Source organism: Cyphomyrmex costatus, unplaced genomic scaffold (assembly GCF_001594065.2).
Source record: "Cyphomyrmex costatus isolate MS0001 unplaced genomic scaffold, Ccosl1.0 scaffold127, whole genome shotgun sequence".
NCBI classification, from domain to species: domain Eukaryota; kingdom Metazoa; phylum Arthropoda; class Insecta; order Hymenoptera; family Formicidae; genus Cyphomyrmex; species Cyphomyrmex costatus.
This window is the reverse complement of record NW_017275249.1, coordinates 629,703-656,676: the sequence shown is the minus strand read 5'-3', so window position 1 is coordinate 656,676 and position 26,974 is coordinate 629,703. Positions and strand designations below refer to the sequence as shown.

At 28.2% G+C, this 26,974-nt stretch overlaps 3 protein-coding genes across 3 annotated transcripts in view; 2 read left to right on the top strand and 1 right to left on the bottom strand.

Annotated features, from left to right (window-relative positions):
* The first annotated feature begins 2,224 nt into the window (after nt 1-2,224).
* Nucleotides 2,225-11,371, top strand: LOC108782442 (beta-galactosidase). The gene is made up of 10 exons (XM_018550723.1): nt 2,225-2,363; nt 6,903-7,069; nt 7,335-7,485; nt 7,682-7,745; nt 8,924-9,018; nt 9,402-9,632; nt 9,719-9,890; nt 10,006-10,127; nt 10,284-10,694; nt 10,927-11,371. Exons 1-10 carry the CDS (start codon nt 2,289-2,291, stop codon nt 11,323-11,325), a joined length of 1,887 nt encoding a protein of 628 aa, XP_018406225.1. The 5' UTR covers nt 2,225-2,288; the 3' UTR covers nt 11,326-11,371.
* Nucleotides 11,372-14,842: 3,471 nt separating this feature from the next.
* Nucleotides 14,843-19,557, top strand: LOC108782431 (zinc finger protein 239-like). Its single transcript, XM_018550710.1, has 5 exons — nt 14,843-14,849; nt 15,767-15,934; nt 16,616-16,785; nt 17,922-18,084; nt 19,310-19,557. The coding sequence occupies exons 1-5, from the start codon at nt 14,843-14,845 to the stop codon at nt 19,555-19,557; spliced, it is 756 nt and encodes a 251-aa protein (XP_018406212.1).
* Nucleotides 19,558-24,896: 5,339 nt separating this feature from the next.
* Nucleotides 24,897-26,974, bottom strand: part of Grip91 (gamma-tubulin complex component 3) — a 6,254-nt gene continuing 4,176 nt past the window's right edge. The window contains exons 7-12 of the mRNA XM_018550732.1: nt 26,505-26,709; nt 26,196-26,417; nt 25,937-26,068; nt 25,547-25,795; nt 25,037-25,325; nt 24,897-24,954 (exon numbers count right to left, since the gene is read on the bottom strand). Coding sequence (XP_018406234.1) covers nt 25,149-25,325; nt 25,547-25,795; nt 25,937-26,068; nt 26,196-26,417; nt 26,505-26,709 — 985 coding nt within the window. The 3' untranslated portion in view covers nt 24,897-24,954; nt 25,037-25,148. The remainder of the gene's footprint in view (nt 24,955-25,036; nt 25,326-25,546; nt 25,796-25,936; nt 26,069-26,195; nt 26,418-26,504; nt 26,710-26,974) is intronic.

Below are 26,974 nucleotides of genomic sequence, written 5' to 3'. Positions count from 1 at the left end.
ACCTTCAGATGATAATCTGTATCGTATATGTCTACGTATGTCTTTTAATTATGGATTATAAAAAAATATTAATAATAAATAAATTATACAGTAAATCTGGAATTTATGCTAATGTATTCGTACAATATAATGTATAGATACGCAACAAAATTTTTCATCGAAATGTTGCCATTTTTCAAATGCGCATATAACTCGGTCAATTTTTATCGTATCAAGACAATTTTTTTTCATTTTGTAGGTAATTATCTGTACTTTAAGAAAAACTTGATACGAAATTAGTGCAAATCGATACCGCATCTCCATGTTTTGATAAAGCCCAAGCATTTTTTTCTTAAAAAATTTGATTGTTTGACGCGCTACCTGGATCGCCCCGATTTTTTATCAAAAATACCACTTACAATTAGACCATCGTAAAGTGTACTTTTCAACAAACAATTTGAAAAAAAATTCGAGTCTCTACGATTTTTTTTGACCGAGTAATGCCACTTTAAAGTTATTCAGGCGTTTTTTGCAAAGTCATATCTTGTTTATAATAGGAATATATACTTCATGTAGATCTAATGTGTCTGTTTGTAGGTTAAGACTGTTTTGCTGTTTTTTAACAGCAAAACAGACGCATTAGATCTACATGAAGCATATATTCCTATTATAAACAAGATATGACTTTGCATTACCAAAATCTTAAACATTATAATTTTGTACGTTGAGTTAGTTGGACGGTTATAAAAGTTTTATATTTCGAACGACTTGCATTTGCAATGTGTTAACAAAATAATTATTTTTATCGTCACCGAATTTTAATAAATGACTCTTTTAACGACATGGATTACTCGAGGGTGAGTTTTTTGTCAGAGGGACAATTGCTTGTCACATTATTTTATTAATATAACGTTAATTTTGTGTCCTTATTAGTACCACAGGGATACATCACAAACGATCTTCCAATCTCTTGATGAACTAAATTGTTCTCTCTATGGAAATACTCAACGTTTTAGAACATAACAATCCATCATAGTTTTATTCTTGTTTTTTCTGCGTTGACTAAAGATATTTTACTGCGTTAATTAATATTTATATGTACATCTGAGGATGGCTCGAATATGCAGCCGAAACGTTATGGTTTGACTTTTGTTTGCGTGCGCATTTATAGTGTGAATTTTAGTTTATTGTTATTTTATTTTAATTTATAATATATTAAATGTTTTATTAGTTCACACATATAATATTGACTCTTAATTACCTTTTTATTTCATTGACAATTATTAATTATACAACATGTTTTCTGTTAGATAGATATGACATAACAATCTTGATAAACTAACAACTTAAAAACATTGTTTATATATTATTTATTATATTATTGTTAATAAAATAATTAATAATGGACTCCTTATATATTTTAATAAAAACGAAGAAAATTTAATTTGGCTAAAAAAGAGTCAGCGCGGTAAGAAGTGCGCAAATTTGTAGAAAAAATTATTTAATAAAACAAAAGATATATAGTTACATCGATGTTTGGACGTTTCCGCTATTCATTTTAGCCATCCTCAACAATACATTAACATAAAATCTCCAACTATCCATCAGGAAGTACAATTATTATTGACCAAAGAAGTTTCCATGCTTGTTGGTAACAAAATTATGTTATCAAGCGGATCCAAGGAACACAAAAGATACATAGTCACTTAATATTAATTTTCAATAATAATTATTGTTACTTTAATATTTTATTATTATTTTATTAATAGACTATTGTAATTTATGTGAAACTTTATAAGATATAGAGATTTATAAAAAAAATTAAACATATATAATTCTTTTATTAATTGTGCATGTTCCATATCCAACTGTGTAGGTTGTTGTTGTTCGAAGTATTATGTTGGACTTAATTAATGTGTGTGTGTGTGTGTGTGTGTGTGTGAGTGTGTGTGTGTGTGTGTGTGTGTGCGCGTGCGCGTGTGTAAATTGTATATACTATATTTAGCACTTAACGATTCGAGTGCGTTGTTTAAAAATTTAGCCTCAATGCAATGTTTTGATAATGTTTTAATTAAAAAGTATTGGCGCGAATACCTGCACGATAATAAATGATTATAATAAATGATGATTTAAGCAATATTGACGACCGAAGAGCATCGTATCTATCCGATGATAAACTTTAAGCGTCAATGTTACTTATCTTAGGCTTGTCGTCAATTCCGTCAGTTACGCTCGAGCGTGGATAGCGAATTAAGCTCTTAGAAGAGTGCAATTCAAGTACGACGAAAATATAAAAACCTTGGTCGAAAATGTGGTCATTAATGTTCGTGACAATCTTGGCATCTAGTAGCGTTATGTCGGAGACAATTAACCTACCAAATAACGTATGTTAAATACAACTGTTTCTGTTATATAACCTTCATATTTAATCATGTATATTTATTTATCAACTCTATAATTTTAAGCTATATACTACATATTTCCTCTAAAATATATAATATAAAAGACCTTTTTTTGCTTTTTATGTTCATTTTAAACTTCAAATTAATCCATTGATTAATATATTTAAAATAAAATAATCCTTATATATTAAAAGTCTTATTTATTATATACTTCCATTCGGTTTTTAATAAACTATTACATTTATATTTTAATTTCCCGGAATTAAGAAAATCAGAATAGTGATATTAATCATATTAATAACAAATTAAAATTAAGTACAATATATTTTTATCTAAATTTATACAAAAATACAAGCACATGATACACATGTGCACAGATGCACGTAAACGGACAAGCTATATAAGTGCAGTAAATTAATACTGATTGCTCAAACGGAATTAACGATGGCAATAACAGCTTTAAGAAAAAGTGGAAAATTTAATAAAAATTTTTTAATTTTAGAAAAATAATATATAAATGAGTTCAAAGCTGAACGTAATTATAACTTTTATGACTCTTTATTCTTTACTCCGTTTATATTGTTTTTAATTAAATTGAAATGTGTATTTTGTATTTTTTTATATTACTGATGAAGATTACATATAAAGTTAAAACTAGTTTTATTTATCTGTAATATGCATTAAATATTAATTTTAATAAATGTTATATAACATCTTAATTTATTTGCTCGTCTCTCTCTCTCTTCTCTCTTTTTGGTCGGTTTTTTATTATATTTTGTATTGTTTGTGTATTTCAATAACGAGCAGGGGTTAATTATTATTGTTTATTAATGAGATTCGATATTTTTCTTCAGGTCAGTTGGTTACTTTTTTAAACTATAGCTACAAAATACCACATTAATCAAAAATCTTAAAATTGTTATTCTGTTTTAATTGAAATAGAGGAATAATGTGTATTGAGAATATTACATTTGATTTAAAAAATAAAATATAACAAAGTTCATGCATGATGTATGTATATACGTTTACGTAAAAAACATAAATCTTTGAATACAAGTCATAAAGCAATCCTAAAGGTAGATTGATTCTACTGATGACCTCGATCTCGTATCATATTTATAACGTTGGTTGAATGCAACTAAAATGTTACTTGAATTAAAAGTCTTTTAAAAGTATTTGACATAGGCATATAAATAAATTCATATTTAAAACGTATTAAATTTTTATCATAATTATACAATAATCTTTTTAATTAAAAAAATTATTTATACAGTTTAATTAAAATTTTTAATAGTGTTTAAACATATGCATTTAAATTATATGTAACATAGGATGTTTCGATAAAAAATAAAAAGTTCCTACATACAATACAACTACATATACACCTATTTACATGTATGTATATATTTAAGGTTATTCACATTTATTGCGAGAAGCGTAATAGAAAGATATTCATTGACTCATGATATTCTGCTGCATTACATGTTTCTATGAAAACGTATTTATCTTTACGATTAACTTATCGGAGTCATAAAGGCCACAAAAAACTTAAGGCAGTAAGACGTAAGCAGTAAGGAAATCAACATGTTGGATTGGCTACTGCTTACGTTATTACTTTACGGACTCTACTGTGATTGGTCGATTCGCTTACTACTTACGTTTTATTGCTCCAGTTTTTTTGTGTGCCATGGCCTTAATAATGGCATTGGTCTGGATTAAATTAGAAGACAAGAAAGAAATAGAGAATTAATTGACTATACAAAATAACAAAGTTTAAATGATATTTTAGGTATAATTTGATCAGTAAAGATGTAACGAAAATTATTAATTTATGATACATAAAAAACCTGTGTCAATAGTTAGAAATCATGTACTGCACTTGTAGCATACAGTAGAATATACATGTATGCCATGTCTATATAAATTATAAAAATGTATAGTATTAATTAAGTCGTGAAAAAATATCTTAAAAAAATATATATATACACTATATAAAAAAATTAAGGGATCAAGATCTATTCTTCTTTTGAAAATAGATAATTTTTAAGAAAACTTTATACAAAATGATCATAATAAGATAGGTAATATAAAAAGCATTTAGAGCTTGAATTAATTGTTTATATTTTGCAATTTAAATAACGATTTGATTGATTTTTTACGTAGCTAAATATAAATAATAATGGAGATTCAAATCTGACAATTTTTTTATGTATCTTACAAACATGATTTTCCATAGCGTGAATTAAAAATTGCATACAAAAGCAGTTCATAATTTTTAAAAGAGTCTTTATCTGCGATTTGTGTAGATAAAGATGTTGAGCGTTGTATCTATAATTATTCATTTAATTGTTTAACGTTGAAGCGAAAAACGTATTTTCTTTACTGTTCACAGAAGACGCACACTTGATATTGTTTAAAATACGATAGAAAGGCATAAGTTTTCTTTTTAAGACGTTTCTATCATATTTATTTTATATAAAGGAACTTTTTGTACATAAAATATGATGCTAAAAATTAAACAATTAATCAATACATTTATCATTCAACTTGATATATATGTTGAATGATAAATTGCGATAAAAAATGTTAAGGATAAATGTTAAAGAAAAATGTTAAGATATTGTGATCTTAATGTAATTTATGTTGTTCGCGTATTCGAAGCAATGACTTTGGGTAAAACAATGTTCGCTTTATTCTACCAAAACAGAACCGTCGCATGTATCATGTGAAAGTTGCACGGTCGGATTTACGCTTGTTTATATATTATCCATATATAAAGTGTATATGATTTTAACGACCCATAATAGGTTTGTTTAAAAGAAAAATTTCTATTTCTATTTCTATTTCTATTTTTTAAAAACTATCGAACGCTACTCGTCTTGTATTAAAGTCAAAAAGATACTTTTTGTTTCAATTTTAAATAACTCAGTAAAAAAATCATATAAGGCTCACAAGTACGTAAATTAAAGATGAAGATTCACTCTTTTGAAAGCGGTAAACTGCTTTTGTGTAATTGATGCCATTGAACTTTGCAAAATTCGTAAAAAAATTTTCAGATTTGACAGATCTCTATTTATATTTGTATAGCTCTCTATAAAAAAATCAGATTGTTATTTAAATGATCAATTTTGAAAAGTAGAGATTTCAATTTTAAAATGATTTTTAGATCATTTCATTATGATTATTTTTTATGAGAAAATTATCTTTAAAATTATCTGTTTTTGAAGATTAGAATAAGTGATTCTTAATTTTTTGACGTAGTGTGATAAATGAGCCCAAAAAGAGTATCTCGAATACAGTGTGCGGGGGGGGGGGGCTGTAGAAATCAGTTTTTTAAATGTTCTTTTTTATACTAATGACGCATTTGGTAAGTGTAAACAAAAAAAAATTCGTTTAAAACGTTAAATAAAAATATAATTAATGTTGATTTATATAACATTTTGTACATCAATTTGATCACATTAGTTGCCAATAAGCTTAAGCCTCTACATTGCATCAAGGTTGTAATCATTGTAGTGGTTTTTTTGTATACTTTTTTATTTTAATTTTCGAATTTTTTTAAGTTTTTTAATTTTTAATTTTTTAATTGTTTAATTTTTTTTGTATTTTTAAAATTTTTTATTTAATTTGAAAAAGTTTTCTGGAAAATTTCAGATCTCTAAATTTAATAGCAAAAAGGTTATGATAATTTAAATACATGTCATTGCAATGTTGCGTCAGACACGTTTCGCTGATGCTGCATATAAATTGTCATAATTTTTTTACTATTACATTTAAAGATTTAAAATTTTTCAAAAAACTTTTTCAAATATTTAACTACAGTGTAGCATTAATGAAAATTTTTAATTCGAAAATTCGTAACATAACTTTAACGTTTAAAAAAGAAATTCACCAAGCTCGACAAAATATCATTAAAAATCCGCCATTTTGTTGTAAAGTGCTTCGAAATTTTCGGAATAGTTTTACAAGTCACAGAATATGTTAAAGATTATAGTGTAAAAATTTGAATAATAAATATTAATATCCGGCTGAGATTTCGCAAGTTGAAGTGCTGCCGTTTTCCCAACGCCACTTTTTGTACTAGCAACAACATATTTTTCCGTGTAATTTATCGAATTTTTGTTTACGTGCCAAATACAAAAGAAAATCAACAAGTATATTTTTAATACATAATAAACGATATTTTTGCAACTAAATTAAATATAAGAACTATCCGAACAGGATTTAATTTCCTTTTTCGAAACAAATTGATATTTACGACTCAACAATTTTTTACACATTCTTATAAAATTATTGAAATTATTCAGAATTTCAGGGGGGAGTGCTGTGGGGGCTACAGCCTCCCTTAACTACGCCACTGCTCAAGTATACATATAATTGTAATTTTGTAATACAAATATAATAAAATATTGTACAACAGTGATTGGACTAAACGACATTTTAAAAACTATTAATGGATCGTATTATTATTTTTTTATCAAATTATTATAAGTAGCAGAAATTTAGAATAATTAATTGCAGGTATGGCGATACGGTTTTGATGTTGATTATGATAATAATCAGTTTTTATTGGATGGGAAACCCTTTCGGTACATTTCTGGTAGTTTTCATTATTTTCGAACGCCTAGACAATATTGGAGAGATCGTTTAAGAAAAATGCGAGCTGCGGGACTTAATGCTATCTCCACGTAAGTTGAATTTCGTAATTTCGCAATTTGAATGATTTAAATACAAGGAAATCATCATCGTCAGGGAGTTAAACATATCTGTATGTAATAGATTTTTTGTTTGTTTATTAAATTTAAAATAATATGTCTCGAAATAATGAATAAATAATAACGACATATAGTAATTTGCCTTTTGTCTGCCTTCGTGAGGTATATATATATGTTTATATAGTTATGTTATACGTTTATTTATTACGTATATATATATAGCAATGTATATATATAGTTACGTTGAATGGAGTCTTCATGAACCAGAACTAGGTCAATTTAACTGGAACGGCGATGCAGATCTAGTAAATTTCTTAAATATTGCGCAAGAAGAAGACTTGTTTGTATTATTGCGACCGGGTCCTTATATCTGCGCAGAAAGAGACATGGTAAATACATATATACATCAAATGTTAGTACGAAGTCATTAGAATAAATTATTATGTCCTTATAACTTGTCCTTTCACATCTTAGATTTACTTAAACTTAAAAATTCATCTTTTTACTTTCTTCTTAATTCCTATAAATGCTATTCAAAAAACTTATTTTACACAATTTTGATAATTCTAACATATCTGCTTTTAGGGTGGTTTACCGTATTGGTTGCTTCGCGAAGCACCAAATATAAAGTTGCGTACAAAAGATGCAGGTAAGATACAATTTGTTTCACTTAAATTGTGCATTTGTATAAAAACATGTTTTAAGCTTTGAAAAACTTGATATATGTTGTCAAAGTCACGATCCTGAGTGACCTCTAACAGATTTTACTTGCTCTTTGTTAAAAAGTTATGAATAAAAAAGTTTAAGACATAATGTCTTATTTTTGCTATATGAATTATAAGCTAAATGTTATAAGGAAAGTCGCACGACTTCCATGACTATACTGTTGCACATGGGTGTTGATTTTCCACGCGAAGCGAAAACTACCTCATACCAACAAATGGGTTGAGTTAGATTTTTTTCAAGTAGATTACTTTTTTTAGTAGTGGTGCCCCTTGTAGGGGGAGGTGGAACCTACTATTCACGCGAAGTGACTCTCACCCCATCTCTCCCCTCTTGCGAAGAAATTCTGTTTTTTATCTCACCTCCTTATTTTTTAAATAATCATAAAAACAGCTTCTTTCGGAAATAATTTTTTTATTCATCTTTTCTGACTAAACAAAAAATGATATCGTGATCTGTTTTACGGCATTTAACTCAGTAATGTTCCAACAATACTAAAAATATTTTTTACGATTTTTTTCTCTCGAATTATTTATAGGTTTTATATTTAAAAATTTGTCATTTTTTCTGATTTTTACAATCTTTTTTAAAGTTGTTTGCAGTTCGCATAAAACATTTTTATAAGCATTAAAAAAACACTTTTGGTATTGTTGGAACATTTCTGAGTTAAATACCGCAAAACAAACCACGATATTATTTTTTGTTCAACTGAAAAGAATTAATAAAGATTGACTCTCAAAAAGACTGTTTTTGCGATTATTTAAAAAATGAGGGTAATGGAAAAAAACGGACAATGTAATCATTTTTAGCGCATCAAAATCCTATACGGAAACGTTTTTTTAAATTCAAAGCATAAGACTCCCCTTTAAATTTTATTGGCCTGTGTATTTTATATTTACTACAATTATAAAATAATTTATTCAATTATGTATTTTCACATAATGTAATTTCACATAATATAAAAATGTATAGTTGCTATCACTATACTTCTCTCTGTGATAATAAGTGTAGATATATTGATAAAATTTGCAATATTATAACACTAAATTATGAAATCAGACTTTATTGTTTTTCTGTTTTATAGAAATTTTTCTATTTCTACAGATTTTGTAAGATATGCCACATTGTATCTAAATCAAGTATTGAATAAAATACAGCCATTTTTAAGAGGTAATGGGGGACCGATAATAATGGTTCAGGTAATATTTACTTACTAGATGAAGAAGTGGTATTATGATTAACTATACCTTACATTCACTTATTTTTTGTAATATCTATGGAATTTTCCGAGACAGTATTGTTCTATACAATGTTATTGTTATTCTATGCTAACACTCTTAGATATTAGATTAATATTAATTAAAGTTAAAAATGATTTATTTCGTTTATAATTAATATTACCTACAACTGATAATTACGAAAGCAATTTGAAAAAACGTTAAAAATTAACGTAGATATACATTTAAATATTTTTACTTCAATATGTCATCAATATGTTGTCAATTTCTTAATATTTAATTATAATACATCGTCTTATTTTCATTATTGTCACCTGTCATCCTAATATCAATTGCGTTAATAGATAGAAAACGAATATGGAAGTTACTATGCTTGTGATACCGAGTACATGGACATGTTAAAAGAAGTTTTTATTAAAAAAATTGGCAATAAAGCTCTTTTATATACAACCGACGGTGCAACCACGGCTTTTCTCCGATGCGGATTCATATCTGGAGTGTACACCACCGTCGACTTTGGAACGAGCAGCAACGTGACCAACAGTTTTCTGTCTTTGCGTCTTTATCAACCAAGAGTAAGCGATATTGTTGTTTAAGAAATCACGAATTATGTAGTAATAAAATTATGATATTTTGATTGAATTTGCAAATTGATTTGTAGGGACCGTTGGTGAATTCTGAATTCTATCCAGGTTGGTTAACGCATTGGGGAGAAGCCTTTCAGAGGGTAAAAACTGAAGCTATTGTAAAATCGTTGAAAGAAATGCTTGCTCTAGGTGCTTCCGTTAACTTTTACATGTTTTATGGGGGTACAAACTTTGGTTTCACTTCTGGTTAGTAAACTTTTTTTATAGTTATGCGAATTGACAAGTAAAAATAATATTTAGAGCAATTAATAATAATTACATCGATTATATGTACTTTATTCAACGTAATGATCATCAACAGGAGCTAATGGTGGGGAAGATGCATACATTCCACAATTGACTTCGTACGATTATGATGCTCCTTTGACCGAAGCCGGAGATCCGACAACTAAATACTTTGCTATAAGAGATGTTATTGGTCGCGTACGTTTTCTTTGTAATAATACGCTGATGTATTTTCTCTTTGATATTTCATGTTTTACAAAAAGATTATTCTTTATGAAATGCTGGAAACGGCAATGCATAATTCCTATCTTTTTTGAATAAGTTAATTAACGTGTGTGTGCTTTGAAATTACAGTATTTGCCATTGCCAAACATGTCCCTCCCGATTGTATCTCTAAAAGGTAATTACGGTCCAGTATTATTGGAACCGGTAATGAAATTGCTCGATAGTCGATCTCCATTCGTGGTGGTCCAGGCAAGTGAAGACCAGCCTAAAACTTTCGAGGCTCTTTCTGTGAATCAAGGATTTGTTCTTTACGAGACGAATTTGCCACCTTCTATCTCAGATCTGGCTGATTCGGCTATACTGCGAGCGACAACAAAGGACAGAGCGCTGGTTTATGTAGATAATCGACTACGCGGCACTCTAAGTCGCACAGATAAGATATTTACTATACCACTAGAAAGTCCTTACGGCCGCCGTTTAAGTCTATTGGTGGAGAATCAAGGACGTTTGAATTTTGGAGATGAAATTAACGATTTCAAGGTATCGAGAAAATTATTAAAAGTTAAAATCGAAAAATATGCGCACACGACCGCAGTAACAATATTTTTGAAGTATTTGTTATTTATATGTATATGTATTGCATACGTACATGATAATGTATTAATTTACATTGATTCAATGAATGAGCAAGTGATATTTTAGCATTAATTAAACATATGTATATGTGAATTCTACGATATTTGAGTTCTTTTTATATCTGATTGCATCTCAGGGGATCTCGGATGTAACTATTAGTGGTACACCGTTAACCAATTGGAATATGACAGGGTACGCATTTTCCAACGTATCCTTTCCCCGGAACATAACAACCATACGCATTGACAGCGGGACTTTGAACGATGGACCAACATTTCTACGTGGACAATTCACGATCATCGGACAACCGTTGGATACATTTCTAGATACTACCGGTTGGGGAAAAGGAGTTGCTTTTGTAAACGGTCATAATCTTGGGAGATACTGGCCGTCAGTAGGTCCGCAAATAACCTTGTACGTACCAGCTCCTTATCTTTACGCAGGCGAGAATGAGTTAATCATATTGGAATTGGAATATGTGTCGCAATCGAGAAAGATGAAATTTCAACCCGTACCGAATTTGGGTACATTATAAATTTAACTCATAACTTAGGACTTTGGTAGAAATATTGCACTATGTATGCTTCTTGCTTAATTTTAATACAATATAATGAAATATTTCGAAATATCGCATTTCTAAATTTGTTCTATAATATAAATAGTTTATCCTTTTCTAGCCAGCACATTTATCTTCATACGTCGCGACTTACACACCTTCTCTCTCTTTCAAGTTATTTATTGTTAAAACAACTCTTCTAAAGAATTTTAAAAAATAAAATAAATAAGAATTGATATTGTTCAAAAAAATAAATTAAAAATAAAGAGTTAATTAAAAACAATGCATAAAAAAATATAAGGAGTTAGCGAGACATTTTCAAACGTAGTTAACGAAAAAGAGTGGGAAAACAAATCTATCCGCTATTTTTTTCCGCTATCTATCTCATATCCTTTCCTTTGTTGTTCCTTTAACAGAAGGAACTAATGCTAATGTGATTTTATAAATTATAATATAACATATATAAATATATAAAATTTTATTAACTTTTAGACATGTCAATTATTCAACTACAATAAAGAATGATTCTTATGCGCGTATTAATAGTCGGGCCTTATATTTAAGGAAGCTCAGTAGTTAATAAAATAATTCGTAGAGTGTGAAGATTTTAAGGAAGCCTTAAATATAAAGTCTGATTGTGAGTAGGGACTACATATACTATGAATACAGGTATTAATTTTAATTTTATCGTAAGTAAACAATATTTGTACTTAAGGATGTATTACACGTATTTTTTAACAGAATGAACAAATTATGAAAAAATTACTAATTTTTCTATATTATATGTATTTGAAAGTGATACGAAAAGTTTCACAACAATTTATACCTGGATCAAAAAAATTAGTTCAATAATCCATGTTTTAAAAAATAATTAAGAAAAAATAAGAAAATTTTTATTTAAATTGTAAAACTATATTGTTCAATGTAAATATGATCTTATAATGAGAATTGTTTGTTATACGAGAAAAATAAAAATGTGGGTTCTGTTCTTTATTACCTAAAATATATTTGTGATATGTTGATAATCGTGATACACAAATAAATTTTTTTAAATGTAAATAATACGTTTTAAAAAGTAAGCGTTTTATTTATTAAAAATAGACATTTCTTTTTATAAATAGAGTATCATACTCCATTCATAAATCGATGATATTTCGCGAAAAAATATTCTACGATGAAATATGGACAGAATGTATTGTATATCTCATGACAAGATATTTTGTTTCCTTGAAGAAAAATCTTATAACATTAAAATTGTAGCATTATTAATTTGAAAAAAAAACTTGGAATTTATATTAATAGAGAGAGAGAGGTTTGTTAAAAGTTTTATTGTTTTGAGAATACATTATCCGAATACTTAAGCTGAAAAAAGATTCAAGAACATTTAGCGACAGTTTACGGAAAAATCGATCAGTTTCGATAATACTACACCGCTACACAGCAAAAATATACACATTGTCGTCTATGGTCGATGAAGAACCGATTTGTAAAGATCCTGCGGGACATTCAATAGCTTTAATATCCTCTCCGTTGACAAATGAGGGTTTCGCACGGCAGGACGTCCGATGGCCCGATGCCACACGAATTATCTCACCTCCTCTTTCATGCCGATGCTTCCGTAGGCGAATACCATAGATAATAATGAGTACGATGACAAAGCACTATCAGCTGTATCTGATTCATAAGCTTTATACATATAATAGTCTGTCTCATACTCTAATGATATATATGTAACATATTTTTATACGGTACGGTGTGGTACAAATCTATAAACAAATGGATTTTAAGAATCACGCAGACAATGTTATAAATATAAATTTAACGAAAAATATTTTCATTGGACGCGAATTAGAAACAGAAGATCGATTATGGAACTATCTCTTTTTGCAAGTCAGTTGACTAAGATTTATGGCATTTTAGATTTAAATCGCTATTTATGCATATATCATTTACGCTATTAACAAAATATAATACGGTGGATAAAATTATAGAATAGTCGTTTTTTCTTTGAGAATTTTATAGTTTACAGAGAGAGACTTTATGTAAAATCAAATTTTTTATTTATTATAATTGTTAAAATCAAATTTTATATCACATAGATATGTCTTATATCATAGATATCTATATAACTTTAAAAAGTTCTGAAGTTACATAAAAAGTTATTCTAAATATAATCTGACCTCTAATATCAGAATATACTATAATTGTTATCATGTGCTAAATGTATAATTTTTTATAAGAGAAAATAATATTAAACGAGTTTAAAAATTTATGTGTCCTTATCTTACTGCGCTATTTGCGAAACTTATATTGTGTCCCCTTATTGTAGGTAATGATTAGTACAAGACGGCAGCAATAGTATAATGCGACGATATTATCTCAGAAATTAGAAGTTATGCTGGATCACATATTAACAAAATTAATTACAGAATGTTTAATCATATATTTAAACAATTCTGGCATGCAATTTTGATTTACTTATACAACCTTGTGCAAAAGTATTAGGCACCTTATAACTATCAAGTTATTTTAAATTGTGGTAAAGGCAGATAAAAATAAAACTATACATACTTTTAATTAGTCAATATTTATTGCTTTTATCAGTATTTAAGAGGTCTACCCTTAGCTTTAGTCCTCGCGAACATTTAACTCTTTGGGCTATTTCAACTTGAGATTGCCTTATCTGTGTAAAAGTTGAATCGGCGTTATTTAGAAAAGAACTCAACTTTCAAAAATATGAACAGTAAAATATGAAACTGACGCATATATTTCACCGACAACAGAATAATACTTCATTAGAAAAATACAAATATTCTTAATTGATGTCCACTAGTCATTTATTACATTATTGAAACCATATCTGTGTTTACATTTTAGAGTAAACATCTAACGAATCATTGATAAAAGAATAAATTCTAAGAACGCATGTCGAATATACACTATAATAATAAGGATGCCTGATACTTTTACATAATGCTGTATAATCTTAAGATTTTGTGCTAGGTTTATACGGTCGATGTTGATGTCAAACTTTTGAGATAAAAAGAATTTTCATCTTTTAAACGGAATTTTGTATGTGATGGCCAGAGTAGCATACGGATTATATTCTCTTTAATTTAATGTAACATTTTTCTATTATCTTATTGGCAATTTATAACAAGAATAATGTTTAATAATAAACAAGGAGTTCTGAGACATACCTATTACACAAGCAATTGTAAAGCATTTTACGGTGATCAAACTCCGCCCTTTATGAAAACTCCGCGCGCCGCCTTCGACATGCGCCGAAGAGTCTTTTGCGGTTGCATCGTTTCTTACTTTTAATCACGCGTTTAATCTGGTCCGAAATAGTACATAAATACTACTCGTGTGAAGAATTGTGTAATTTGATATATTACGTCAAACTTATTTATTTATCCTAAATTCAGTTGCTTATTGAAATTGAATGGTGTATTCTTGAAAATTGACAAGTCATCGATAACAGCAAATTACCGTAATGTTCGGTAAGTGTACAACGTAAATTGAGATACAAATTCGTTAATACAGTTTAAATTATGACAGTATGCAAAAATATGTTTTAAATAGATAATAAATTAATACATATACTTTAAAATAATATCTTTGTATTTTTTGGAAACTACGTATTTTTGTGTGTGACAATATTTCTTGTCTTATTAACTATTAAAATAGTGTTGGGATTTTTAATGAAATCGTGATATTTACATTTTTCACAAGCTATATCATATTTAAAAGCATTATCGTATAGATTAATTGTTCTTTCATTTTCATGAAAAAAAAAATTACATTATATTAAACATGTTGTAATCATATAGTTATAATAAAAGGTACTCATATCTAATCTAGTTTATCTATAACATATCTAAGCTTTGCGATTTTCTTAATTTTTTGTTGCGCTAAAATTGAAAACTAATGATCAGATTCAAAAAAGGAATATTGAGAAATATTGAGTAAACATTAATTAAAAATTTGGGAAATATAATTTTCAAATATTTACATAAGTATAACAGTGAAGAGTTTAAGAAAAAGCAATAAAGTCATATTGAGTACATGTGTGTCTAGCATGGCTTAACCCCAGTGAGAAATGACAATGGAATTGATTTGATGATTTTGACGTCGAACTGATATCAATTCGATGTCGATTCCGTTGTCATTTTTCTTTCGAAAGTATATTTTTCTATTTTTTATTTAAAAAATAAAAAATGGAAGATAAATGATTAAATTAAGCAATTAATTGATATGAACAAGTCACATGGCTTAAACACACTATTTACTTATTTTATTAAATTTATCATGTAATTGTTTATAAATGAGTAGATTTATATGTTACATTATTGAGACAGCATTAAAGACATTATATATATATATCATATAACTGAATAAATATATGTTAATGCAATAGTATGGAACGTAACGCAGAATGCACCCTTGGACCTGAGCAGACATGGGACTGCATGGAAAACTAATGTTACTAATACTTTCAAATTTCAACGACGTCTTCCCTGTCAAACTTGCGGTAAAAGTTTTGACAGACCTTCTCTTTTAAAAAGACACTTGCGAACGCATACAGGTAAATTAGAGATTTCTTTAATCCTCCTCGTATTCATTATCTACTCTCGTCCCGACAGACTTTTTCATATTTCTGAAGATATTATAAAATTGCGCTTAAAAGGAGTTTTTTTTTTATAATGCAAAATCTAAGACATATAATAGATTCTCTACTATGTATTTTGAGAGAAAAGAGGACAATGTAGAAGCCTGAAGAAAAGCTGATATCTGAATTTGATAATGTTTTAGAATGTCTATTGTGCGAAAACTTTTCAGATATACTATATATTGTACACAAATACATGTAAACTGTAAAAAAACGTAGACAAGTTTTCAAAAATACAAATTTTAAAGAGAAAAGATAGAACTTTATTTCTGTGTTTCAGCGCGTTCTCTCTCTCTCTCTCTCTCTCTCTCTCTCTCTCTCTCTCTCTCTCTCTCTCTTCACGATATTCTTTCTAGATTACATAACATTTTAAAAAATTGATATTTATTATAAAATCTTTTTTTATCCAGATACCTACCTTTTTATGAGATATGAAGTTTTCATATCTCATGAAAAGTTAAGTATCTGGATAAAGAAAACAACGTTTCTGAAGTTATGAATAATACTAAGAGTCTTATAATAAATAAGTAGATATAAAAATTGGTTTAAAAACAAGCCTTTTTCATATGTAGTTAACATTAAAAAAATTTTCCTCAGGTGAAAAACCATATGGATGTGCAATATGTGGTAAAATGTTTAGTACAAGTAGTTCATTAAACACACACGTTAGGATTCATACTGGTGAACGTCCCCATGAATGTCCAATGTGTGGAAAGCGCTTTACAGCATCATCGAATTTATATTACCATCGCATGACGCATTATAAGGTATTTTTTTCTGAATTTCTGGGTTTATCATGCATTGCTAATATGATTAAAAAATAAACAGCTCGATATAAAATAAATTAATTCTATATATAAAATAATTTTTTCTCAAAGTAAAGGCATTCTAATTATTAAATTCATATGATAACTGACATATACGCATATTAGTGATTCACCCACACACACACGCGCGCGCGCGCGCACGCGAGTGTGTGTATAGTGTCGCAATTCAATTGTCCCACATAAGTATCTTGAAAAATGCATACGAGAAAATGTTTTAGTAAAAGAAGAATGATTTCGAAGGGAACGTATTTTGGTCACGTTTTTTTTTCTAAATAAAAGTGCTGAAAAGATACGAAGCTACGATACGAAGGTCACTACAATTTTTTAAATGGAATATAATGTGATTTTAAATGGAATATAATGTGTTTTCTTTATATGTGATTACTCTAATTATTCTGCATATAAAAGTCTTGAGGTCTAGATATAAAAAATCAATAGTTTACGAGATATTTTATACCTACTTTATTCTGACACGTATTATTGTCATGAAATGTAAAATAAAATAAATCTCGTAAACTATAAACTTTTTGATATTTCTATCTTAATATAATATTTTCATATGCAGAATTAATTGTAGGAATATATACATACAAATATACATACATATATATTTACGCGTACACACAGATGCGCGCGCGCGCGCGCACACACAATATTATATTTTAAAAATTACACACAATTTCATTTCAAACAGTATAAGTAATTTTTATATCTTTTTAACGCCTCCATCCGAAAGAGGAACAATGTGATCAAAATACGCCCTCTTCGAAACCATTAATCTTTCATCTAAAATATTCTAAAACGTTTCGACATATTTTAAGCTGGTGACATACAATGTTTGTTTCCTCGCTGGGTTGCTAGCTGAATTAGATTCTTGCTACACCGTATTAGCTACAATGCTGGCATTGTCAATATCGCAGTCAATACGGTGGCAAGAATTTAATCCAGCTAGCAATCCAGCAAGAAAACAAACATCACGTACCGACTTTATTTGCCCTGGGCAATCAAGATAAAACATATACATATATATGTGCGTGTGCGTGCATGTGTATATGTATATATAATTTAAAATTCAGGAAAAACCACACAAGTGTGATGAATGTGGACGATCCTTTCCAACTCCCGGTGATTTAAAGGCTCATGGATATTCTCATACCGGTAATTGGCCCTTACGTTGTTCCATCTGTAATAGGGGATTTTGCAAATTCGGCGCATTGCATCATCATATGAAATCACATGGTAATAACAATAATTTAATAACAAAATAAAAGTAATTATAAGACTCAATATGTATAGAACAGTATAAATATAAAGAGGGCAACGAGTCAAGTAAATTAACGAATAATTTAATTTAAAAATCATATAAACATATCAAAAACAAACGTTTCGACTCCGATCGGGTCATTTTCAATGTTACATCAAATATGAAGTATTATAAATTAAAATATATTATGTATACATTCTTCATTAAGGCAAAATATTTTCAATTCAATGCAAAATTCAGTCAATGTTGGTGTCGTAAGCATATAATTAATCCTAATAGAAAAATACATATAAAAACAAGAAATTAACAATATTCTAAAACATAAAGTGTAATATTCTAAAACATAAATATAAAAGTTTTTTACCTTGTCGATAATAAAAGAAAAAGAAGTAACATGTTCATAAATAAAAATTCTGAGTCACAACAGTAAAAAAATATTATAATTAAAAATTAATTAAGATAATTTGCAGCAAACCAAAATGAGCATAGCACTGATTTTTGTAATGACAAATAAGGTAATATCGGTGGTAGAGAATGTCAAGAGAGGAAAAAGAGGAAAACAGAAAGGAAACAATTTAAGACGTGGAAAGGGAATGTAAAAAATATTCTGTAAAAAAATATTGATACGTTATAAACAGACAAAACGATACAGATTCATTGCCCGAAATGTACACCAATATGATACATTCCCTTTCCACGTCTTATAAATTGTTCGAATAGATTTTAATAAGTCCAAGTTTAAAATATTAATAGCATTTCTTATTGTTTTAAGTGGAAGTACAGAAAAATGTTTATTAGTCTTTAATTATGTGTAAAATATACAAGATATTTTAAATAATGTTATTAGACTGAGAATATTTGTCAATGTAACGATATTATATTGCAAGAAATAAAAAAATCACAGAGTGTAATTGTTAAATGTTGAAAAATTATTTCTATATAAATTAACTAAATTAATCTTATAAATATAAATAAACACAATATAAATATAAGTAAAGAAGTAAGAATTAAGGAGAAAAATTTTCCAAAATTATATTTTAAAAAATCTACATTTTTTAAATTTAAAAAATAACTTTAAAAACGATAATTTATCTATTATATGAATTTTCTTCTCGAATAATGAATGTTTTCTAATCATAATAAATATATAACAAATTATGTATAATATTATAAGTATATTATAATGTACTTTGTTTGTAGGTGATCATTCTTATTACGGTATCTATAACAATCAGAAGTCTCCTATCATCAATGATTTACAACTTCATGAGCGTTCACAGCATTTGCATGTGTCAAATAATAATGCAGTTGATTATACGGGTATATACAATAGTATTTCAAGTATAGAGATTATTAAGTTCGAAGGTTTCAATAACAATTGCATACAATTACCTACAATGTATCCATGGCCTTCTTTTTCTTGGATGCCATTACAACTCTCAAATTAAATTATTATATTATTTGCAACTAATAAACCAAATTTTATTAATAAATTTCGTTCGTTTTTTTTTTGCAATGCAAATTAAAACAGATAGTTTATATTGAGCTAAATGGATTTAATATTGTTCTTAAATTTTACAATAAAATGAGAACATAAAGTGAAAAACTAATTAAAGTGTCATATACGTTTCGAGACTCACAGATCCTTCTTCAGCGATTTATACAGATGTTTGTGTCGTTAGATTGATAAATTTTCTTATAATGTGTTGTAACATCTACGTTCAACTCGATCGGATGAACTTGTAATGATGATCCTATCTCACATGCCTTTACAATACACTCGCATTGAGAACAGGAAAATCAATCCGAACTATAATTATTATTATATTAGCGTGTCTGTATTGTATCATCACACATCATAAGAAAATACACAAATATCTGTATGAATCGCTGAAGAAGAACCTGTGAGTTCCAAAACATACGACACTTTAGTATTTTACTTTATATTCTCATTTTATTATAAAATTTAAGAACAATATTAAATCCATTTAATTTGATACAGACCGTCAATTTATTTTCAAATTTTATTAATTTCTACAAAAATGTAATTAACAGAAAAATACACACACACGCGCGCGCGCACGAACAATATGTTTGTCACTGTCAAAAAGAAATGTATAATATATAATAATGCACAATAATATAATATGAAAAAAAAAGTATAATAATATTTCTAGACTTTGCCTTTCAATTTTTTTACCTGTCTTCCCTCATATCTGTACACGATATTTGTATCTGCATGTATTTATTTTTATTTAAATGTTAGAAACATAATGCAAATCAAAAGAAAATCAAAGATATTGCAATAAACTAATTGATAAATTGAGTTAGAGCATTTGTGAAAATAAAAAACTACTAACTGTAAAAAGTTAATACACATTTTAGTTAAATCTTTTAATTAAATCTTTCTATATATATATATTAGATTTTACAAAAAGAAAAATGGTATTTATTCAGGATTAGCAAGTAATCGTTATTTGTAACGTCGTTACTGTTACAAGTTACTTTTTTTAGTAACGAATAGGTAACGACATTACATTTTCTTCGGAATAACGTTCATGGTAACGCAGTTACATTTTTGAGATAATGGTAACAATTTCACTAGTTACTTTTATCGTTACTTTATCATATTTCTAGCGAGTATATATCAATTGCAAACGAGCCAGTTGCGCACTCACAACGTTAGAAAAAAAAATTTTTTTTAATTTCTTACGCAAAAGTTGCTGTGATAGGCAGTGGGCAATAGCTACAGTGTGCAAGTGAACCGCTCCCATTTCTAGCCACTTTCTAGTAAAAATTTAAGTCGTAACTAGAGCTATAGAAAACAGAGATGCGACGTTAAAGGAATAGATCTAAATAGCTGCATTCAGCAAAAAAAGTAGTTTTGTAACTGTTGTAAAATTCTTGAATATGATTGGCTTATACATTTAGATCTAATAAGGAAGTAGAGGCAAGACCAATTATATAAAAGAATTTTACAATAGTTGCAAAGCTGCTTTCTTTGCTGAACGTAACCATCGATCGCGTTCAGCAGACTCAACAGTTTTACAACTATTTTATTATGATTCTTCGTTGAGATAGAACTATTTCTTTAGATCTAAGGGCCTTAGCAGAAAGATGACTTATAATCTTAAGACAGTGTTTTATGATTTAAGTCTCATGACTTTAGTAACGCACAAGAACTGTTTTATATCTCAATACTTAACCAGTTGCGATATAAGACAGTTGAAATATAAGACAGTCCTTGTGCGTTACTAAAATAATGAGACTTAAGTCATAAAACACTGTCTTAAGATTATAAGTCACATTTTTCTGCTAAGGGCCTAAAAGTATAATCCAATCAGAATGACGAATCATAAAACGGTTGCAAAACTGTTGAGTCTGCTGAACGCAGTCATTGGCTCCCTTATTCCTTCAAATTGGTTCAAAACTTTTAAACTCCGATCAAAGACATTTTGCGTTTAACCAATTTTTTAGAAGTTGAAATCGATTGAACGGCGTTCATCATGAATGGTCATTTTTGGCCAGTTAACGAGTTTGAACGTCGTTTAAGCAGAAGCTAACACGAAAAGTCTATATTTTATGGTTGTGTGCAGTGTCTTCTTGATATATATTAATTATATTATATATGTACAAAAAACGAGTATTATGGAATATTACAATATTTTATCATCCGACGATAACACAGTTGAACGCAGTTCACAAGAACTTTGAATTGAACCACTTTAGAGGAAACGAGCATTAATCACGACGCCTTTTTTCACATTGGTCTCGTTCAGCGGACTCAACAGTGAGTGAGCGCTCGCTATTATTGGTGTATTCTTTTAGATCATCTAATCAGAATTTTTAATCTAGAAGAATGCACCAATAATAGCGAGCGCTCACTTAACTGTTGAGTCCGCTGAACGCGCTGTATTCACAGTTCACACTTATAGGCTAACATATATAGCATGTAGACTTACCAGCGAAAGTGAGATCACGTGAGATTCTACTCTAATAAATATGAATATATATAATATTATATATTGTACATATACTTTATAATTAATAATTATATATACCTATATACATATACATATATATACACATTTTTTTAGTTCTATTCCTCTACTAAAAAATAGATTTTTGATGTTTTTTACATTTATCAAAAAAATCTGCACATAATATTATATTAGTGTCAAGAAAAAAGTAACGATTTGTTATATTTTTCTGGGATAAACGGTATTGCAAAAAAACTCCCTATTTTTTAAGAAAAAGAATGGTAACGGTAACAAATTATTTTTATGAGGTAACGTTGTCAACCCTAAAAAAAAATATGAGGTAACGTTGTCAACCCTAAAGCTAATAATTATTTTTTTCGATAAAATCTAATATTTATTCGAATTTTATTAATACCGTGTTATATACAATTCTGGTGGCGTCGAGTGGCTCACCGCTCGGTGCGATTGACTCGCGATATGTAGACCCGAGTTCAATGGACCAAACGCGATTTTTCGCGTTTAATGAGCCAAAAAATGGCTCCACCTGGTGATCAAAAGATCTATGATCATCAGCGCCGTTCGGATTCGGCATTAAACTGTAGGTCCTATACATCAGTATACATATTAGTTATAGATATTTGTCTCTATATCTGACTGAGGTAGGATTCTGTGGATCAATCACCCACAAATCCGAAAAACAATCTGATTCGAGAAACGAATGTAGGCCTCGGACAAAAGAGGAAGAGGCCTATAGACGTCCTATGCTCCACATAAGGAGATAAAAGGAGTCGTATCGTATATACAATTCTACTTAATATTAAATGTAATAATAGAAAACACAATATTGAATTGTTTACCTAATTTATTACTCTTTGGTCTATTTAATAATCTAAAATAACAACTTACATTTTTTTATTGCTCAACATTGTAAGTGAAAGAAAAAAATGTTCATTGGGGATTTATTACAAATTGGATTTATTACAATTATTAAATACAACAGTAACACATATCGATAAAAATAGTTTATATTTTTTAAGTGCTTTAATTTTCTAATATGGCAAAGAATTAAATATGTACAAAACTTATTAAAAGATGAAATATGATTACAGATAATACATACGTATTGTCTTATATGTACAACTTAGAAAGAATGTGTACTTTTATATTGAGAATAACTAATAAGTCTACAAAAATAAAATGTACATCAATATGTCACATCTTTAATAAAAGTAAAAAGTATTAAAATTTTTGTAGATAATAAAAGTATTGTAACTAGGATGATCAGATGTTACATGCAAGTAAGATATCCACAATGGAAAAGTAGTACAAAAGTAGTATACCTGCAGTCACGTGCCAGCTTCTTCACAAAAACCGACGAACATACAACCAAAAAAATTGCAAACGCGGAAAATAAAAAAAAAGACAGGCATTTAGATCGGAGACTTGTATTAAGTAACTTATTTATGCCGTGCGAACAAAATATAGCGTTCATAATCTTCATATCGTTTACAAAAAAAAAAAAAAAAAACAGCTTTATGTTACGGCACATAATAACTTTCTTATATTTTTTCATATATTTTCTCAAGTCCCAAAAGTAATACAAAAAAAAGGAGTATGCATGATCATTTTAATTGTATCTAATGATACTCTTTATGACAAGTGTATATAATATGTAACAGAAAAATAAAAATATTATCCACGGTAGTATGATAGATATAATAAAATATATATACAATAAAATACTACTACTTATTTATATTATTCAATCAACATTTTAGAGTGAAAAATATAAATTTCAACTTTCTTTCAATTAAATACGGACTTTTACAGGTAACTTATGGATTATATTTTGAAACATTTTCTAATAATCACAAAATCTTAAATTCTTAATTGTTAATCTAAATTATTACTATTTTATAGAAATACAGCAAACAATGCATATAATTATAGTACAAGATAAAGTATTTCATAAATCAACATTTATTAATTCAGTTAATATTAGTGAGTATTAAAAAATTGTTAATCTAGTACGGGAGTTGTATGTGGTCGCATACTGGATTATATAATTTTATAAAGACATAAAAATATTTAAAAACATATACCTATAAATTTCAGAAACAGATTTCTTTTTCTCAAATACGTACATATTTTGTTATGTACACTTAATATAAATAAAAAACTCAATTAACACAACAAAAAAGTACACGTTTCCAACGACATCGTTTATGATTAGTATTTCTTCTTAAATCTGAATTGTACGTGCTAATGTCCGAAATAGTTTCACTTAATAAAGAACCATGAACTGATACAGTCTCGTTATCTCGAAACCATTCTGGACTATTAGCATACATCAATGCATAGTTGGATTGTTTATCAATTACTATATTCATTTTAGGACTTGAGCTATTTTGATTAGACACGAGTGCAGTACAAGTAGAAATTTTTGATTTGTTTCGAATAGGATTCTCGTATATGTTAATTTCAGAATCAATGACACGATTCACGATTGCATTAGTAATTTTTATACCTCTATTACTAGAACACATTTTAGCTTGTAAGTTTGGTAGGGTTAAATTATTTTTTATAAATGATTTCTTTTCTGATACAATTGTTTGAAATGGAGAAAGCGTTAACCGTATTTTGCTTAAAGTAAAATCATTTTCATCAAAATTAAAATTAGAAGTTAATGGGGTTTGAGGTTCTTGAATATTTTTCTGTATCTCTACCTCCACGTGTGACAATATCTGTTTTTCCAAAAATATTCTAAATGTATGTTTACTTAACTCAGCATTTCTCAAATTCGTTCTATAACTTTTTTTGTGCAAAACGTCATTGACATCTGTTATCATTTTGGATGAGTGTGGTCTATAAAAAAAATTGGTAGTATCATGATGTTGATATAAAGAAGAAAATGAAGAAGAATGATTAATAGAAAAATCAAATGTACTTATATCTTTGATATTAACGTTAAATGAATTCCGTTCAGTTGAGATACAGCATTCATTTGAAAGATGGTTTGAATCATTGAAGGTTTCTAATAAATTTTCTACCTCCAATTGTCACTTGCATCCAAAAAATGTTTGATCACTTTGTCTGCGATGTTGATATGTCAATGGCACAACTAGTCGGCTATCTTTACTTTTGTAGTATTCATTAAAATCTAATCGTACACTAAGTAATTGCAAAGACACGTCTTCAGCTGAAGCAAGCATTAATAAAAATTTTTTCACACGATCCTGAAAAAAAATATACATCTTTAAAATCATATATTGTTTTCTTATGAAGACAGATAGATATATATATATTAAAAGAAGCAATTGCTTTTTATTTTATAATTAGGAATAATAATATATAAATTATTGCTCTCTATTACAATAAAAGAATCATATAGATAAAAATGTAGTAGTAAATGATGATAAATACGAAACCAGAATATACTATTCCACTTTATCATTACCTGATAGGTTCTCGAAAGTAGTCTCAATTGTATTGAAAGTGTATTCAGATATTTTGCAAATGCTTTCTCTCTTTCTTCAATTTCTTGATCTTTTTTATTTGTACGATTCCATTTTTTTGTTTCATATTCAAAATTATTATCATTTAATCTTGCCTCATATTCCTGAGTAGCACGAGCAAGAAAAGTTTCCTCAAGATTCTGAAGATCTAGTATTGGACTGTAAACTGAACGTAAATGATCCATAAGTTCCTGTAACACCAAGAGTAGTATAAAAATATGCATTCGTGTACACACGTACGCACACACAGATGCATACAAACAAACACACACATATATAATATCATATAATATGGTATTATCTAATAATATATAATATTATCTAATACTTACTTGCGATTTTTCATCTAACAATGTACCATGTCTTACAGACTCAACAAAATGACTATGAGCTGCAATTATATCATCAAGGGATGACGCCTGAAGAAGTTGCTTCGCAAATGTATCCCAAGAACATTCGATTACCTTCAATTAATGTAAATTTTCCGTTTGTTAATGTGCAATATACAACACCGTTTCCACCATTAAATTATCCACTATTAAATTAATAATCTAAGATTATTCACGATAGCTTAATGTAACGTCAAAGTACCTCAAATAAAAAATAATATTGCATTTGATGAACTAAATGGACCATGCTACTGGTAATTAAATGTATATGATTCTGGATAGGTAATACTTCCGGCATTTTTCTAAACATTTTTGCTGATGTTGTCTGTTGCTTCCAAATAGCAGATAAAATTGACTCCATTCTCTTGGCCTTCCACAAGGCAAAGAAGACCATTTGATATGTTTGTCTGCATGGTTCCAAAATCTAACAAATTATTGATTATGATTCCTCAAGTATTTAATATGCAGATTAAATATTACAATTAATATGTTGTAAGAATATATATTTTACCGTTCCTATAGGTCCATCAACATTATAATCTAAAATAAAAACGTCCCATCCTATTTCATTTTCTGAAGGTGCTAATAATCTGAAGTCTAAACGTTTTTGCACATGTAAATCATTTAACTTTGTACTAGTTGCCCTTATTGCAATTTCAAGTATAGATGCTACATTATGACCATATAAAGAACTTGATGGTTTAGTCAATTCAGGCCTGAAATGTATAATTGAAATAATTTTTTATATTAAAAAAAATATATATTGTATATATGTTACAATACAGAAATATATCATTATTTTCTATCTCTGCATATATTATTAATATAATCAGGGAATGGAAAGTTACTTTTTAAAAATAACTAGTTACAGTTACTCGTTACCGAGTAAAAAATGTAACTAGTTACAGTTACAGTTATCGCTTTTTAAAAGTAACTCGTTACAGTTACCGTTACTTGAAAAATAACTTTTCGTTACTTTTC

Coding starts and splice junctions, on each gene's coding strand:
- LOC108782442 (XM_018550723.1), top strand. CDS start 2,289: ATGTGGTCATTAATGTTCGTGACAATCTTGGCATCTAGTAGCGTTATG. Junction 7,486..7,681: donor TCTGCGCAGAAAGAGACATG/GTAAATACATAT, acceptor ATCTGCTTTTAG/GGTGGTTTACCGTATTGGTT. Junction 9,019..9,401: donor GACCGATAATAATGGTTCAG/GTAATATTTACT, acceptor TTGCGTTAATAG/ATAGAAAACGAATATGGAAG.
- LOC108782431 (XM_018550710.1), top strand. Junction 16,786..17,921: donor ATCGCATGACGCATTATAAG/GTATTTTTTTCT, acceptor TTTAAAATTCAG/GAAAAACCACACAAGTGTGA. Junction 18,085..19,309: donor TCATCATATGAAATCACATG/GTAATAACAATA, acceptor CTTTGTTTGTAG/GTGATCATTCTTATTACGGT.